Raw genomic sequence first — 17,094 nt, 5'->3', positions numbered from 1 at the left:
TGTTTCAGCAGTTTTCATGAATACACACTTGACAAAGCAACAAGAAGGAATTAAACACTTTGCTGATGACTGTTGGAGAAGAATATTATTCAAATGTATTGTTGCTGCTCTTTGATATATATATGAGTCAAAACTGACAAAAGGCTGTAAATCCGACGATTTAGCAATATAACAGATCGCATTAGGGAATAATCTTATTTAAATATGCAAAATGGAGTTTAAAATAAAAGCTGTATTTAAAACTTCATACTTAACTTTAGACCTTCTTTTAGATGATTAAATAAATAACTACTTTATTTACTTCACTGTGTTTCTCTAGCTCACTTTATTTTTATGCTATTTAGTTTTCCCAACTATCTGCTCTACTACATTTTATGAACATTTATTTTTCCTGTCCACACTTTATCAAACAGAACATCAGTCTCTTCTCTGAAATACACCACAGCAGATTGATTATCCATATACTCTCATGTCATTCATTTTCGCTTAGAAAAACGATAATGAAAACAAAAGCGTTTGTTCAGTCAGTGAACACAGTCTCGACAGATTACACTGTAGTGAGCACTAAATTCAGATTTCAGACTTGCTAATTTTGAGTTTGGCAACACATGTTTACTATGCAACAGTAATATATAAATTTATAAATAAAATACAGCGCATTCCTTTAAGCTGTACTCTATGCACATTGGTATCCCGTATTTTCATTTATCACATGAATTCAGTTAATCAAGCAGTTGCTTGGGGATTGTGTACATGCCACATTCAGTACTTTTGTCTTTGCTCATTTGATAACCCTTTACTACAGTTTAAGGGCTCCACATTGTACTTTCTTTGACATCGATACACTTGGTTCAGCTGACCCCAGTATTATAAAAATGGTAAATGGTTCGATTTATATAGCACTTTTATAGTCTTGACGACCATTCAGCTTTACAGTACAATTTTATTGCCAGTCACCTATTTACACACAGATTTATACAATGCATCTATGCGCAGCACTTTTTCTATGAGGGGCAATTCAGGGTTCAGTATCTTGACCAAGGACACTTTGGCATGCAGATGGGGAAGACTGGGATCGAACTGCTGATCTATTGGTGAGAGGATGAACACTCTACCCCCTCAGTCACAGCTGCCCCAGCCGCCTAGGAGCAGAGATTGTGTTCCAGGTCTTGGCCTTACTATGTTAAGATAATGTATGTTTTGATGTGGCACTATACAAATAAAATTTAATTTAATTGTATGTCTATCCTCACAATATAAATATTAAGATGTGAAGTTTGTCACTGCTGCTTTTAATACAAGGCCAACCAGTCCAACAGGGAACACTCTACCTGCCTGTGAACCAGATAGTTTAGTACTTCCTCCTGTTTCATTGTATCACACTCACATGACACATGTTTCAGTCACAGGCAGTGTCATGTGACCTAACAGATCTGTCACTGAATCATGTGACTGGACCATACAGCAATTGTCAGCTGATAATCTCTACTTTGTGTCATTGATAGTTTTGTTATTGCCAAACCAAACAAAATGAGATGCAGGGGGAAAGTGTCCGTTCATGTGACCGTCCGTGACCCTGAACTGGGTAACACACCAGGATAATCAGCCAGAGGAAGTCAACTCCGAGGCCCTTACATTAAATATCTATCAGTAATAGATATGAGATAGATTTCCTCAAGACTGAGGCCTATTGAATGAAAATGAACAGGTCCAGCAGAAAAACACTTGTTTATCCAAACGGTATAGTTACATTTCAAGTCTTTAAACTGACTAAAAAAATAAAGATACTGGTTTTAGATTCAGGACCGCAGCTGCGGCCACATCGTGAGATCATGATGGTGGATCACAAACCAGAGATCATGATGGTGGATCACAAACCAGAGATCATGATGGTGGATCACAAACCAGAGATCATGATGGTGGATCACAAACCAGAGATCATGATGGTGGATCACGAACCAGAGATCATGATGGCGGATCGTGGATCGTGTTGGCAGCTGATCACGGATAATGGTGGTGGACCATGATAGAGGTGACAGCTGATGGTGGATCATGATGATGGATTGCATCTGATTGTGCTGGTGGATCCTTATTGTGGTGACAGCTGATTGTGGACTATTATTTTCAACAAGACTGCTTGATATACAATATGCCTACTCACATACCATTACTGACAAATAAATTCATTTACTTTCCATTTTGTTACAAACTGTTTCTTCTAATCAATGTTGTAAATACTGTTATTTGTCTGATGTTCTTAGTAACTGTCCGTTCTGGGGGAGCGATCCGTCACAAGTGGCTATCTCTGAGGTTTCTATATTTTTTCCCCTGTTAATGTTTTTTTGATGTTGCCTGACTTAAGGACAGGGTTAAGGACAGAGGATGTCACACCATGTTAAAGCCCTATGAGACAAACTGTGATTTGTGAATATGGGCTATAGAAATAAAATTAGATTGATTGATGTGTACTGGTATTACCATAACAATTCAAAGAATATTATTTTGGTTTGTATGTAACATGTTACACACAATCAGAGAATTCCCAAATGAACGAGAAGCTTTTTACAACATGTAACTGCCAGACAGGCCAGGTTGATATGAGGATCCAGATATTTGCATACACTGATGAATTGTGACTGTAAGAGAAATGGTCTGTGTTTATGTAGCAGTTTTCCAGTCTTGATGACCCCTTAAAGTAAACAGTTTTTGCCATTTACACAGTGCAACTGTGCACAGACAGTTTTTCCATAGGAATGGCATGGCCGTCAGAGGCAATTTTGGGGGTCAGTATGTTGCCCAAAGACATGGCATGCAGAAGCGGAAGATAGGATCGAACTAACGACCTCCAGGCCGCTCTTCCCCCTGAGCCAATCTGTGATGGTTCTCTGTGAAGGCAGCTGACTTTTACTTTGTTGTGTTAAACCAAGCTGGTCAGTAGGTACATATGTCTGCCAAAATAACTTGAATCAACATTTTTTACATTTGAATTAAATGAGTGTTTATTTAACACTTAAAACAGGTCTATAGAAACTGGCATATAGTTGATATTCTAATGCTGAAGTCCAAAAGTTTTTTGTAATTGGTGCAATACGACAAAAATGAAAAGACAATGCAAATACAAAGACTATAGATATTAAAATGAAACATCAGTACAGTGTTGAGCTGATCCATTAATGTGATTAATATTGATGAAACAATATTCTATCTGGTTTGGTGTGTAGTGTTTGGGTGGATATGCAAGAAAAATGGCTGGAAAAACTAGGATAAAGTTAGGAAGTATAAAAGAATTTGATTAGATCCCAGTTGAGGTGATGTTGAAACTACAGTATTTGCTTAAAGTTTAGTAGTTCATCTTTTCTTCTCATGATGAAGAGTATGTGCTTCACATGTAGATGACTAACAGTCGAGAATTTAAATCAAACACAGACACATGACGCATATTTAATGTCCCTTTATGAAAGATGTCATCAGAGCAGCAAAGACACAAAAAAGGCAAACAAACAAAGTCATTGTAAATTATATGAAAAATGATGAGAAGCTTTGTCAGAACATGACTTCAGACGGACGCTTTCACACAGCGACCAGTCAAACATCAGGACCTGATCTGATCATTTACCTGCATGATTCCCTTATATTCATAATTATATATTATATAAATTCACAAATCACACTATTGATCCCTTTAAAGTCTGGTTATAGCAAATGCCATTCTGTTGTTCGTGTGTCTTTTGATTATAAAAGTAATTTTAGTCATCTTACATTTGGTATGATTATAAAGAGGTAAAACAAAGTAAAATTTATTAAAACAGAAACATTACCACAAAAAACTTAAATAAGATGACCCACAAAAATCCCAAGATATCCCAGCATGCCTCAATTCTTCCGTGCAGCAGAACAGCTTGAAATGAACGTCAGCATCTCTTAAAACTGGAGCGCTCTAGTGAACAATTCTCTACTGGTATTAAGGCACGTGTCCAAAAAACCAAGTGCATGAAGCTAAGTGACTCAACAGCCAGTGAAGTGAGAGTCTCTTAGTCAGCAGAGAAAAGCTCAATTTCCCTGCCTGTGTTTGCTCCCAAAGTCACCTTCAAAGTTTAAGATTCATTTGTTTTTTAAGTGTCATCTGTGCATTCATCATGCCAGTCGGTGGAGTTCAGGGTGACTCTCCATGTGACCACTGACAGTCTGTAAACGTAGTGGTTTATCTATGGGGGAAGATGTAGTGCAACAACCTGTTATTGAAGCAATAAAGCGTTTTCTGTTACATCACCATACCTGACAAGACGACAGGATTTTAAATGGTCTTCTTCTACTTCACACACTGTTTCCAGTTCCCTTTTGTTTGGCTGACGTCCCTCATCAAATGAACAGGTGATCAGGATCACAGATCCCATTGTCTGGGTAGTGGTCCAGTTGAGGTGAGCTGCTTCTACACTCGTGAAAAAGGTTTTGCCAAGAAGGTTTTGTGAGTGTTCCCAGTCTTACCTCTGGAGACAGTTTTTTCACAATTTTCCAAAGTTATATATTTATTATATAACTTTCATCTGGATGTAAATTACCTCATTTAGAGTCGAATATGAATGTCGTGGCTTGCGGACACTTGGATGACACCACACGAGCAGTATGTCTAACACTGTTTACCCCTGAGACTCCAGAAGTGTATTGTGGACTCAAACACTTCACCCACCCCTCCATGAGCATAGTGGATAATGCGTGAATTTTCATTTCGGGGTGAACTATCCCTTAAAGTGTGACTGTGTCTCTACATTCAGTAACGTAAAGACAAACATTATTACAATATAGTAAAGTATTAAGCAGGCACTCATACCTTTACTTCAATGAAATGAACCTATATTCTCCAGATTTTTGTAAAAAAAACAGTCTGGGATGGGTCAATATAGTTTTTGGGAAAAGTTTGTACATTGTTGGAATGGTCCGTTACTGAAAGGTTGAAGATTCTGCCTGTTTTCTTGCTCAGCCCCAAAGCTTAAAATCTTCTACGATATGAAGTAGAGCAGCTACTCAGGAAGTTACCGAGCAAACTAACATGAATCTGTCCAGAGTTTGCACCTTTCAGTTGCACTGAGATGAGTCAGTTTCAGTGGTATTAGTTGACACTGGCTGCATATTCAGTGATGACATCATCTGAGATGACAGGCAAACCACCTGCATAGAGAGAGAGAGAGACACAGACACACACACAGTAAAGCTGTGAAACAGGACTAAACACACATTTAAAAGGAGCAGCTACAATGAGTCTACTTTACTAAAGAAAACACACAAACTGTGTATTTGTGTGGTTGTACAACTCACGTGGTCTGATGCTTATTGGCCAGATGAGGATGGAGCAGAGAGCCAAAGCTGCGACGACAGCAACGCCTCCTGTTACAATGACCATGATGTAATGATAGAACCAGACACAGGCCGGACAACACACCACAGTGCTGAGAAAGAGCAACAACACAATATGTTGGTAACATTTCACAGTGTGACAATTTTTTGGGGACGTTATCCCTCTGAACAACTTTGCATACATATTCTTATTTTGTCTGGACAATGTTTATATTTTATTATTGTACAATATTTAGTTTAGGAATCTTGTTTAGTTCAGTGTGTTTTGTATAATGTTCATACTGTTGTGGTTAAAAACATACATTAAAAGGAGGATGTTCTATGTCAGCATTGGAGATCAGGTGTCTGACAAACATGACAGCTGTTTTGGAGCTGCCTTGGACCTTTATTATTCTCAATGGATGACATCATCAGAGTGCACAATGTTTGTTTGGATAGTTAAAATCTGAGATGAAGCTTTTGTAAACTACGGTCCAAAGTTGTGGAACAGACTGCCGCTTGATATCAGAGAAACTAGTTTAGTAAACGTCTCGAAAAGGAAACTTTAAATATTTCTCTGTACTTCAGCCCACATTCTTGCGCTTTTATAATTTTTATCACTTTCTTTCTTTTCTGCATTTTTTTATGTAATTCTAAAAAAATATTTTTTATAACTATTAAAAGTTCCAGTGTGTACGATTTAGGTGAAAGGGTATGTATGAAATTGTATGAATTGTTGTTTTCTTTACCCTAGAATGGGCCCTTTATATTTAAACACTTTATATTAACATCGGGAGCGAGTCCTCTTTGCGGAGGTTGCCATGTTTTTTTCATCAGTTCAAACCGGACAAACTAAAAACCTTTTGAGTTTTTATGACAACTTAAGGATACCACAGGTTCTCTTTTATGTTTGGAAGGGGAGGGTGAGATGAGGGTTATTCAGCTGCAACATTCAACTTCACCACTAGATGTCACTAAATTCTATACACTGAACCTTTAAATGTCATTTTAACATGTTCATATGTTACTTAAAATATCTTCTCTTATATGAATTACATTTTTAACATGTTGATACTTTATCTATATAGTATGTAAAGCACTTTGCGGTGCATTTCTTGTATGAAAGGTACTACAGAAATTAAGTTTTTTATTATTATTATTACATTATTATTGTTACATGTCAACAACTTTTGGTGTGGAGACGTAGAATCTGTCCACAAACATTGTTCACCAGATGTGGAGCTGCTGTTGTTTAAAAGCCGACCCTACTATCTCCCAAGGGAATTCGAAGCTGTGTGTTTGGCCGCTGTTTACATCTAATTCATCAGCGCGCTGGAAATGGCTAACCCTGATGCTGCGATCATTGTTGCGGGAGACTTCAACCACTTCAATCTATGGACTGTGCTCCCGAAAAACTTCCAGCATGTAAACGTTCCCACACGGGATCAGAATATGCTGGATCATGTTTAAAGTAACATTCGTGATGCATACAAAGCTGCTCCCCGCCCCCACTTTGGACTCTCAGACCACATCTCCCTGTTCCTGTAACCAGCCTAAAGACAAAGACTCAACCAAACAAACCCAGTGATTAAACAAGTTAAACTATGGTCTTCAGAAACTAAGAGCATCGTGCAAGAGTGTGTCTCACAGACAGACTGGGATGTGTTTAAAGCTGCAGCCACACTGGAGGATTCTTCCATCAACATACAGGAGTACGCTGAATGTGTGACTGGGTACATTAGCACCTGTGTTGACAACATTGTACCCACCACACAAGTCAGGAACTTTCCACACCAGAAGCCCTGGATGAACAGTCAGGTACAGTACGTCCCATTGTGCGTGCATGATCTCTTGCATTTTGATCAGGGAACGAGATAGAGTACAAAACAGCAAAGTACAGACTGTGGAAACACGTCAAGGAGGCTAAAAACCAGTACAGAGAGAAACTGGACGGCTTCTACTCTACTGCTGATGCAGGGCGGATGTGGTTGGGCCTGCAAAACATCACCGATTATATGGGCACCACCACAGAAATCACAAGCTCCACCATCACCCTGCCTGAACAGCTCAACCAATTCTACACCCACTTCAAGACCTCCAGATCAAACAATCCCGTCTCACCAGCTGAATTAAGCCCCACAATACAGCAGGCCTAGATCACCTCCATGGGCGCTACAGAGCTGGCTGTTGTTCTCACCTCCATCTTCAACCTGTCGCTCTCAAAGGCCATGGTACCCACCTGTTTCAAAACCATCATCCCAGCTCCCATAAGGAGCCCAATGACTTGTCTGAATGACTGAAGGCCAGTTGCACAACTCCAATCATCATTAAGTGTTTAGAGTGGTTCTGGCCCACATTCAGAGCAGTATAGCTGAGACGCTGGACCCCTTGCAGTACACCTACCTCCCTAAGAGAGGCACCTCGGACACCATCTCTGCAGACATCATTTACCAAGTTATGATGAACACCAAATAGATGTAGTCTAATACATTACTCCTGTGTTTGTGTTTGTGTGTGTGTGTGTGTGTGTGTGTGTGTGTGTGTGTGTGTGTGTGTGTGTGTGTGTGTGTGTGTGTGTGTGTACTAACTGGCAAGGATGTAGTGCCTGAATGATCATCACTGCCACTCCATTAGCCAACTTATCAGTGAAACTCATGGCTCCATAAACAAATGCTCCACTTTGCTGCAGAGAGAACAACAGAGAGATGAAGACAGTGTACAGTTTACAGGGACATTATGAGTGAAGATATATATATATATAAATATATATATATATATATATATATATTGCACACAGACACAGTATGGACAAGAGCCTCTTACAGTCTGATCGGAAATGAGCTCAGCAGTCATGGCAAGCGATATGACCAGGATGGTGGCTGAGCCTGCGCCCAGCAGCACAGCTGCCCCGTACACCTGCTGACCCATCCTGTCCTCCAGCAGCACCCAGTAGGAGAAGGCCATGATCAGCAGCAGGCCCACAAAATAGGTGAGCTGGACCAGATAGAAACACACAAATCCAGATCAGGTCAAATATAAAAGTACGCTCTGGCTTTGACTACAACAGAGAAGTAAATCAACTGAGAAGGTATCAACATACTGATAAGTTTTTTTGATATTTGTACTTGGTGAATGTAAATGGTGATAAGAGCTTTAGCTGTTCACAACTTCTCTTGTCTCCAGACCTTTCTGAAAATTACTTACTTTTTAATCAGTTCTTTATTCTATAAAGAAATCGTGACTTAATGAGCAGCAGTGAAAGTTAAAATATTAAATATTATTCTTTAAGAGTTAATTTAATGTGCACCATCAGGACTGTGTACATGACATTAGATCTTCCTTTGAATGTCACTAAATTCAGATTGGTGCACGGCACGACCATATGTGACATAACACCTTTCCCTCCCACTTCAAACCAGCGAGAATAAAAACATACAGTAAAAGTCAAAGATGAAACTTGTGTTCATACACAAGTCCATCCTTCGTTTTCAGGAGCTTTACAGGGTTTTGACACAGCTCCTATACATCTGTCTTAGGTAATTAATAAATCACAAAGAATAACTTTCATGATCAGTCAATCTGCAGATTATATCTCAAATAACTGATTAATTGTTTGGTCTATTAAATATCAGAAAAGTTGGAGTCAAGGTGGGATTTGATCTGATTTGCAACGATTCTCTCCAGTACTTTTGACAGGAAGGGCAGGTTGGAAATGGGCCAGTAGTTATTGGGGGAGTCGGGGTCAAGTCCAGGTTTTTTAAGTATGGGGGTGACTGCAGCAAGCTTTAAGGTAGATGATTAACATTTGGAGATGATTGGTCAAAGGTGATGATTAACAAAACAAGGCCCGAAAATCACACTTTCCGAGATAATCTGAAATAATAGACATTCGAAAGCTTATACTATTCACAAAATTATTCCCCATCATATGACATCATATGATAAATGATGTCATTAAGAAGTTACAATGAACACAGGAAATAACATCATACACAGTTCAAACATTTATTTTATGAGGTAGCTCTACGTCCCACATTTCAAATTTATCTGGATTTGAAATGATCAGCTATAGACTAATAATGAACCTGACCTGAATCTTTTTTACTAGTTTAGGGTTAAGGTGAAATCAGTGTGACAGACTGAATTATTTTGAGGTTCTACTTACACATTTTCCAATCAATTTAGTGAGAGGCTTCATAATGAAGGAGGACAGGAAGCCACTCATGTACATGACTAATGGGATCGTCGCTATGAACTTCTGTTGGAGGAGATGAAAGAAAAACATCTTCAGGAAAGGAACATTGCATGCAAATTGACAAATGTATGAATAAAACAGAGTGAGTTTGTGTTACCTTATGCAGCCCCAGAGTGTTAATAAGATACATTGAGATGTAGGTCTGAGACAGATTCACTATTAACCTGGTAGACATGTAGAGTAAGGCCACCTACAGAGACACACAGTGACATACACAACTTTCAACAAGTGACAGCTCACTCTACACTCTTATGTTTCTACTTCATGAAGTTCGACAAAACACAAAATGTGGCAACCGTCAAACTGCTGGAATAGGAACTGCTAATTGCAAAATACTTGTCTACCCCCTGCTGACTAGATGAGTAGCTTCCAGTGAAGCTGAGGTCAGATGTGATTAAGATTTCCTACCTGGTAGAAAGAAGGCTGCTGCAGCCAACACTTCCACTGAAGCAGCGATGAGGAGGTCTGGGAGTGAGGAAGCAAGGGGCTGCGCTCACTTTCCTCCTCTTCCTTCTCCATCCTCTTCCTCACATCCTCTCCTCGCGCCTCCCCTTCGGCTCTGTGCCTTGACTCTTTGGTTCCCAGGTGGAAGAAGATGGAGAAGAGTGCACCGATACCAAGTACAATCAGAGCCAAATTCTGTCAAAAAACACAACATAGCAGTGCTTCAAGTACAAGTCTGTTATATAGAGGTACAATGTAAGTGGTAAGCTGTGTGAATGGAGTTTTCTGGAAGCTGGTGAAAGGAGAACTCAGGAAGCAGCTGATGTCTTATGCAGAAGGTTTTAATGTAGACTTGATGCATCAAGGAGACCAGAAGGTGGAACAATATATATATATAAATTGAGCAATTGTCACCCCGAAGTCTGAAGATGTCTCCCACAGCTTCCCCATATATCTTCCTCTACTTGCATCACCCATTCTAACAGAACATCCATGAATGGCTACAATTTCTGTTACTCTCTATGTTACATGTAGGTGTTCGCATCCTATTGGATAGTTAAGTCTAAAGTAAGCATTCCTAAATCACATTGTAAATGGGAAATGGTTTTGTATTTATAAAGAGCTTTTCTAGTCTTGATGACCACTCAAAGCTCTTTACAGTACAGTTTTACATTCACCCATTCACACACACATTCATACAGTGCATCTATTAGCAGCACTTTCTTGTTCTATGAGGGGCAATTCAGGGTTCAGCATCTTGCCCATGGACACTTCGGCATGCAGATGGGGAAGACTGGGGATCGAACTGAAGAACTGCCGACTTTCAGGTTGGAGGACGACCGCTCTACCCCTCAGCCACAGCCGCCCGTTGTGTCCTTATGTTTTGCCACTGGTCAAATACGCAAAAGAGTTAAAGTTGGTGAGAGTTGAAGTTGGTGCCTCTCTGTCTGGAGCATCTGAATTAGATATGAAAGACCCTAAACGTAATAATAATAATAACTTTATTTGTATAGCACTTATCTAAACGAGGTTACAAAGTGCTTCACACAAAAGTCCATGGCAAAGGGAACAATCGATTGATGAAGAATCGATCGATGTAATAAATGATGTTCGTTCAGTCCAATTCAAGAGCCAAATCATAACATAATAAGGTCGAGACCTTAACTCGGTTGGCCCTTTATCTATAACCTGACCTTTGTTACTGCTTAAAGTGGAGGCCCCACACACTACTGAGTCACATTATGAGTTTCCGTGATTTCAGTTTTTCTACTTTGATTTTCGGTGTTGTTTTAAATAATTTTTTTGAGCAGTAATATATATGTTGGTCAGTTATACAAATATGTGTTTTACATGTACTGTACATTAATATTTCAGGAGACACTTTATGTGTGCAGGTACCTAGACTTACTTATGTGTGTGCGCGCGCGTGTGTGTGTGATCTCACCGTGCTGACTCATCTTGTTAGAATGATTGGAATGTCACCGGGCAGGTTAGTAACACATCTGTTGTTTGAAGCCACAAACTGATGCCTTTAGTTTTGATATACATTATAAACACTTGGACTGCCCTCTAGATTTCACTGAGGAAGTGGTTGAGAGGAGGGTGGTAGCGAAGCTGAATTCTATCATAGACAACACTTCTCACCCCCTACATGACACTGTGGGGGCCTTGAGCAGCTCTTTTAGCAGCACACTGATGCACTCACAGTGCAAGACGGAACGCTTCCACAGGTCCTTCATTCCCACTTCAATGGGAAATAAAAAAAATGATATTCTCACTTTTTCTTATTTCACACTACTTATCATGACTTGCACTATTTCTAACAGAAAATTTAAGTTTGCACATTAGTGTCCTCTGCACATTACCCGTATTATACCCCTTATTGTGATTTCCCACCCTTCACACCTTTCACACAAATACAATTTACATGCCCGTGCAACTCTCCTGTGCCACTGCACTTTATTCAATTACATTTCTACACAAACAATATTTCTGTCGTGAAAGGTGTATATTATGTACATATTCTTTATATTTTTATTGTCTACATCATTCCGACTTGTCTGCTGCTGTAACAAGTGAATTTCCCCAGTGTGTGGATCACTAACGTTTTATCTTATCTTATCATACTTACAGTTCTGTAAACCTAATTGACTTAACAAGTCAAGTACTGTAAATGTCTGTCAGAGTTCAGTTGTAATTTTAAGTAGCTCTACCCACTGCTATTGAACGTTATTAAATGTCAGGTGATGCTACTCACCCTAAAGATGGGGATGTCTACTGGTCCAAGTGCATCGCTGAGCGGGTCGCCACCCTCACTGGCTTGCATGTGGAACAGCAGGTAGGCCACAGCGTACACTGTGATGTTGGCAATCACTGTGAATGCGTATCTTCAAACACACAGGGAGAGACAGTGGAGTCAGGACAAGCAGATTACCCTGCTGGGTTAGCTGGGTAAAAAAACCTACCTGTATGCAGTGAGCTCTACTTTAGCATGCTCACAGGTGACCAGCTCTGGAATGAGAGACAGGTGGGAGATCTGTGTGGCCGCCCAGCCAAACTGAAAGACGATGATGAACGGGATGAAGTAGGTCAAGCTGACCCACTGAGGGGTAAGGGAGTTGCAGCCCAGACACTGGTTGAAGATGAAGGCAAAGGACAGCACCACACTCACTGTGCCTGGAAAACACACACAGACAAAGACATTTTGAGTGTGGTGGTATACTACGATGACAAATACATCATTCTTTTCATATATACTCAAATTAACTAGTTTCAGATGAGCTGAGTCATCTCCACACACATGACAGTAACAAACAGAAACGTCATCAAGCAGAGTTCACAATTTTTGCTCCAAAACACCAATGAATGATGAACTGTTTCACAACATCCAACCTTCTGCACAATATAGTAGTAATTTATGTTTACTATGTATCGACCTTTGAGATAATATATGTTGTGATTTGGCACAATACAAATAAAATTCAATTAGATTGGCTAACAAGTCCACTGAAGTCACTCTTCAATCACTGCATTTTGAACTTCCCCTCTGAATGTGTAATTATATGAAGATGCAAAGAGTCACCATACTCACAAACTAGCCAGTTTATTAGGATCACTTAGTTAAAACTAATGCAGTCTAATAAAATTGTCCTGCATTAATCCTTAGTCACAGTTAGAATGTTCAGTTTTTGTTGAGAATATTTTGAAGGGGGTGATGGTTCAGATGTAGTATGATCATTTCTGAAGATGTAGTAGAGCTGTATTGTGTTCATTTTGTTATGGTGAATAGACCTAGACCACTGGAATTAGTTTAGCAGTTAGATTTACAATCAACGGTATATATTTATGGTTTTATGGCCTAGGTACAACACAAATGTATCTAATCTACAGATGATATATATCACTGATACATTCTGAGATCTACTAGGATGCTTCTCTGTCTTTTTTGTAGTTGTCTCAGCTCACAGACTTAGCCATACTACAGAGCACTGTCTGGCCACTGTAAAACTAACAGGTATATAAAAACTAACAACATATGGACTTTGTAGACTTTTAACGATCTAGCTCTCCCTGTGAGCCTGTATTTTTGTCGCTGGGCTACTTTAACCACTGGAGTCATTTAACAACTAAAGGAAGGATCACCTCTGGACCACATTGTATAAACTTCTATTAGCTGTACTTACACAGTCGTGAAGAGCATCATGTGACCTACTCAATAAAATATGGAAGCGTTTAGCATGAGAGCAAAGTCCAAACAGCAGACTCTTGTAACATCAATACCCCGATTTGCAGCATCTGCACAACAGCTGACCGACAAAAACAACCCGTACATGTCATTTTATATAGCAATACAAATAAACAGAAAACACTTTTGGTGATACCCAATTTCACATTTAAATACTTTATCTTTTAAATTTGTCTCTGTGCTGTTTTTGAATGCCCCTGTATAGCACCTTGAATATATGTCTGTGTATGAAAGGGGCTTTCTTAATAAAAATGCCTTGCCAGGGATCCAGACTAACTTTTTTTAACTAGGAGCACTGTAGCCCCTTACTTAAAATTTTACAAGTGCAAGCAGAAAATTTAGGGGCACACCTTAAATCGACCTGCAATGCACTTATTCACATTTTTCCTCATAAATAGACAACCTACAGAAATTATTATGTCAGGGCTCCAGACTAACTTTTTCCACTTGTAGCACGGGTTTTAGGGGCACCAGCACAAAATGTTGGCGCACGACTTACAACGACATGCAGCGCAACACATTCATCTTGTTTCCCATCTTAACTGTTTTACTGATGAATATTTTGGTAATAAATAGAAAATTTACTAAATAACAACCACAACAAAACAAGTAAACGGAACTTGATTCTTACAGAAGGCCTCTCCTTCCCCTCCCTTTAGAGCACATCCCCCTCTGACATCAAATGTAATCCCCTTCTGTGCTGAGAATCCTGTCATATATTATTCTGAAATTTGCTATTCTTCACTTTTATTTTTGTTACTTTAAGTACATGCTCATTAGGGCTGGTTATCGCCACTAATTTCCCAAATAGATTTGATTCAGATTCACAAGGTTTCGATTGAATATCGATTTAGTTAGGGATATGTCAGTCTGCAATACCAATTTTGCTTGGATATGAAAGAAATTCTCAGAGAACTTAAGATTTAAAATGTGAAAGCAAACCTCTAACTTGATGCATTACTGAAAATATTAAGGTAGGCCTGTCATGATAACAAATTTTGTTGGATGATATATTGTTCCAGAAATTATTGTAATGAATAATATTATTGTCACCATTTTGAAATTTCATACCTCAAAAAAAGAATAATATTAGAGAAAAATCCTGCAGGTACACCCTTTTCAAAGAGTAATGAACTTTCAATCTTAAGAATATTCAGTCTGACATTTGAGTTAGAATTTAAAAAATGATAATATCCTCAATAAATAAACCATAAATAAAATAAACCACACACACAACCAAAACAATAAATAAAATGGACTCTGGCTCTGTTAACAAAGATTGCTCTTGAATAAATATTAAACATTTCGCTCTTGGTTTATGTAACCAGCTCAGTAAACAGGATGGGATGGTTATGATTGAGATGACAAACTTATGATCATATATTTAGTTATTAATCGATGGTGTCGGATCATGAATCAGTGTCGCTCCGGTCACTTTAACACCGAGTCTGGGGTGATGTACTGGAACGAATCAAACAAACACTAAGTTAACTCGAAGTACTGATCAGGTCCTAATAACTAGTGTTGAGTGTTAGTGTTTATTAGTTAAAGTGAGAGCAGGTCAGGAGGACACAGAAACTCCAGCTCGGTACAAACCGACAGCTGCTTCTGCTCTGATCATTGTGTATGAGTGAGTGGGGGCGGGGCCCTGGGGCCTGTGTGTGTGTGTGGGTGTGTAGACTCCACCCCGCCCTCAGTCTGAAGAAGAGCACACACACAAAATGGTTCACTTGCTCCTGGTATTTCACGTGAGAGCAATGATGATTTTAACAAAAAAGTTTACTCTCGCTGCCTCCAAAATATTTGGTCGCAGTCTGGAGCCCTGCTTGCCCGTTGACGGCCTACTCAGTGTCTGTCTCTGTCTGTTCCTCCATCCTTACATCTTCTGCATCTGTCTGACTGACTTACCCACTAAGTGCCATGTCTTCCTCCTGCCGTAGTTTCCACAGCCGGGGTTTCTGTCAGACTCGTAGCCGATGAGAGGTGTAGAGAGAGCATCAGCCACCTGGCCCACCAGCAGCAACACACCTACAGCACAGACACATTCACGTCAGTCTCGTTGACACAGAGCACCAGGGGGTGTATGAGCTCCCCTCTGCTGGTGTCTCGATATCAATACAAAACCATTAGAAGCGGCGCTGCATCACAGATGCCGGAAACTGACCCGCGTTAGTGTTCCTGAAGCCCAGCACCGAGTGGTAGAAGACCAGCAGGTAAGTGAACCACATAGACGCACACAGGTCGTTCAGGACGTGTCCCAGCGCATAGCTGAGCTTTCCGGCAGCAGACAGGGGCCTCTCCGTGTCCGGCATCGTCAGACCACAGGACACTCTTCATTTGCTAAAACAGAGCTGTGTGCTAGTTTGCTCTTACAGAGGAGGTGGAGAGAGCTGGATAGCGAAGAACCTGGTTTCACTTCCCCTTCTTCACAGCGCTAAGAGGACGTATCGTGGTTTGTGTCTGGGGGGACAGAGACATGTCCCCTCCACCTCAGTATCACTGTAATTGTCCTGTGGCCATCAGGTGATGACAGAAAGCAGAGTCAAAGTCACTGAGAGCCGCGGGGACACAGAGTGGTTCACACCGCCCCCACAGTACGATCATAACACACAATCAGCGGGCGATAGGAAAATAATCCACTTTTAAAACAAGTAAAGTACATCTGAGATTAACACACGTAAACAATAACCATGGGCACCTCTGTGCTGATGTAAGCATAAGTCAGAGACACGGACCAATGACAACTCTTGTTGCTCCTATCAGCCAATAGCGGAAGGCTCACCGGCTCCACTTCCTCACATGACCAGCCAAAGATCGTGTGTGTGAGAGAGAGATGGGCGACACGTCAAACTAAATTCTGTTTCGCAATAAAACAAATATATGACAAATTAAAAGCTTCTAGTCGAGAGGATCGAAAAACAAATGTCATGTTAACTTTCTGTCACACAATAATATTATTATTAAATATATCAGAGCAGAATTCAGCTTATAAAGCAGGATAACACTGTGTGTTCCAGAAGTGAACTTCCTCACTCTCAGGCACTTGGTCATATGAGTAATGCTGGGAGGAAGTGTAGTTATTTGCAGACATGTGTAAGCAGGCCACCCAATGTGTCAACGAGTCCCAATATTAACTGTAGTTAGACGACACTCTCAAATACTATGCAAGGGGATTAGGGCCATGTATCATCAGTAAAGGAATAGTTCACCCAAAAAATGATAATTCACTCATTGTCTACTCACCCTATGCTGATAGAGAGGTGGGTGAAGTGTTTGTCCACAAAACACTGCTGGAGTTTCAGGAGTAAACAGTGTAGCA

General features: G+C 40.0%; 1 protein-coding gene across 1 annotated transcript; it reads right to left on the bottom strand.

Moving 5' to 3' along the window:
• Positions 1-3,436: 3,436 nt before the first annotated feature.
• LOC118118105 (major facilitator superfamily domain-containing protein 12) lies at positions 3,437-17,011 on the bottom strand. Its single transcript, XM_035170955.2, has 11 exons — positions 15,940-17,011; positions 15,684-15,803; positions 12,496-12,706; positions 12,288-12,417; positions 9,995-10,225; positions 9,684-9,776; positions 9,497-9,589; positions 8,155-8,325; positions 7,920-8,014; positions 5,314-5,444; positions 3,437-5,166 (listed from the first exon to the last, which is right to left on the bottom strand). Exons 1-11 carry the CDS (start codon positions 16,085-16,087, stop codon positions 5,108-5,110), a joined length of 1,482 nt encoding a protein of 493 aa, XP_035026846.1. The 5' UTR covers positions 16,088-17,011; the 3' UTR covers positions 3,437-5,107.
• Between the last annotated feature and the right edge of the window lie 83 nt (positions 17,012-17,094).

The sequence above is a fragment of the Hippoglossus stenolepis genome, chromosome 11 (genome assembly GCF_022539355.2).
Source record: "Hippoglossus stenolepis isolate QCI-W04-F060 chromosome 11, HSTE1.2, whole genome shotgun sequence".
Lineage (NCBI taxonomy): Eukaryota > Metazoa > Chordata > Actinopteri > Pleuronectiformes > Pleuronectidae > Hippoglossus > Hippoglossus stenolepis.
This window is presented reverse-complemented; position numbering and strand designations above follow the sequence as displayed.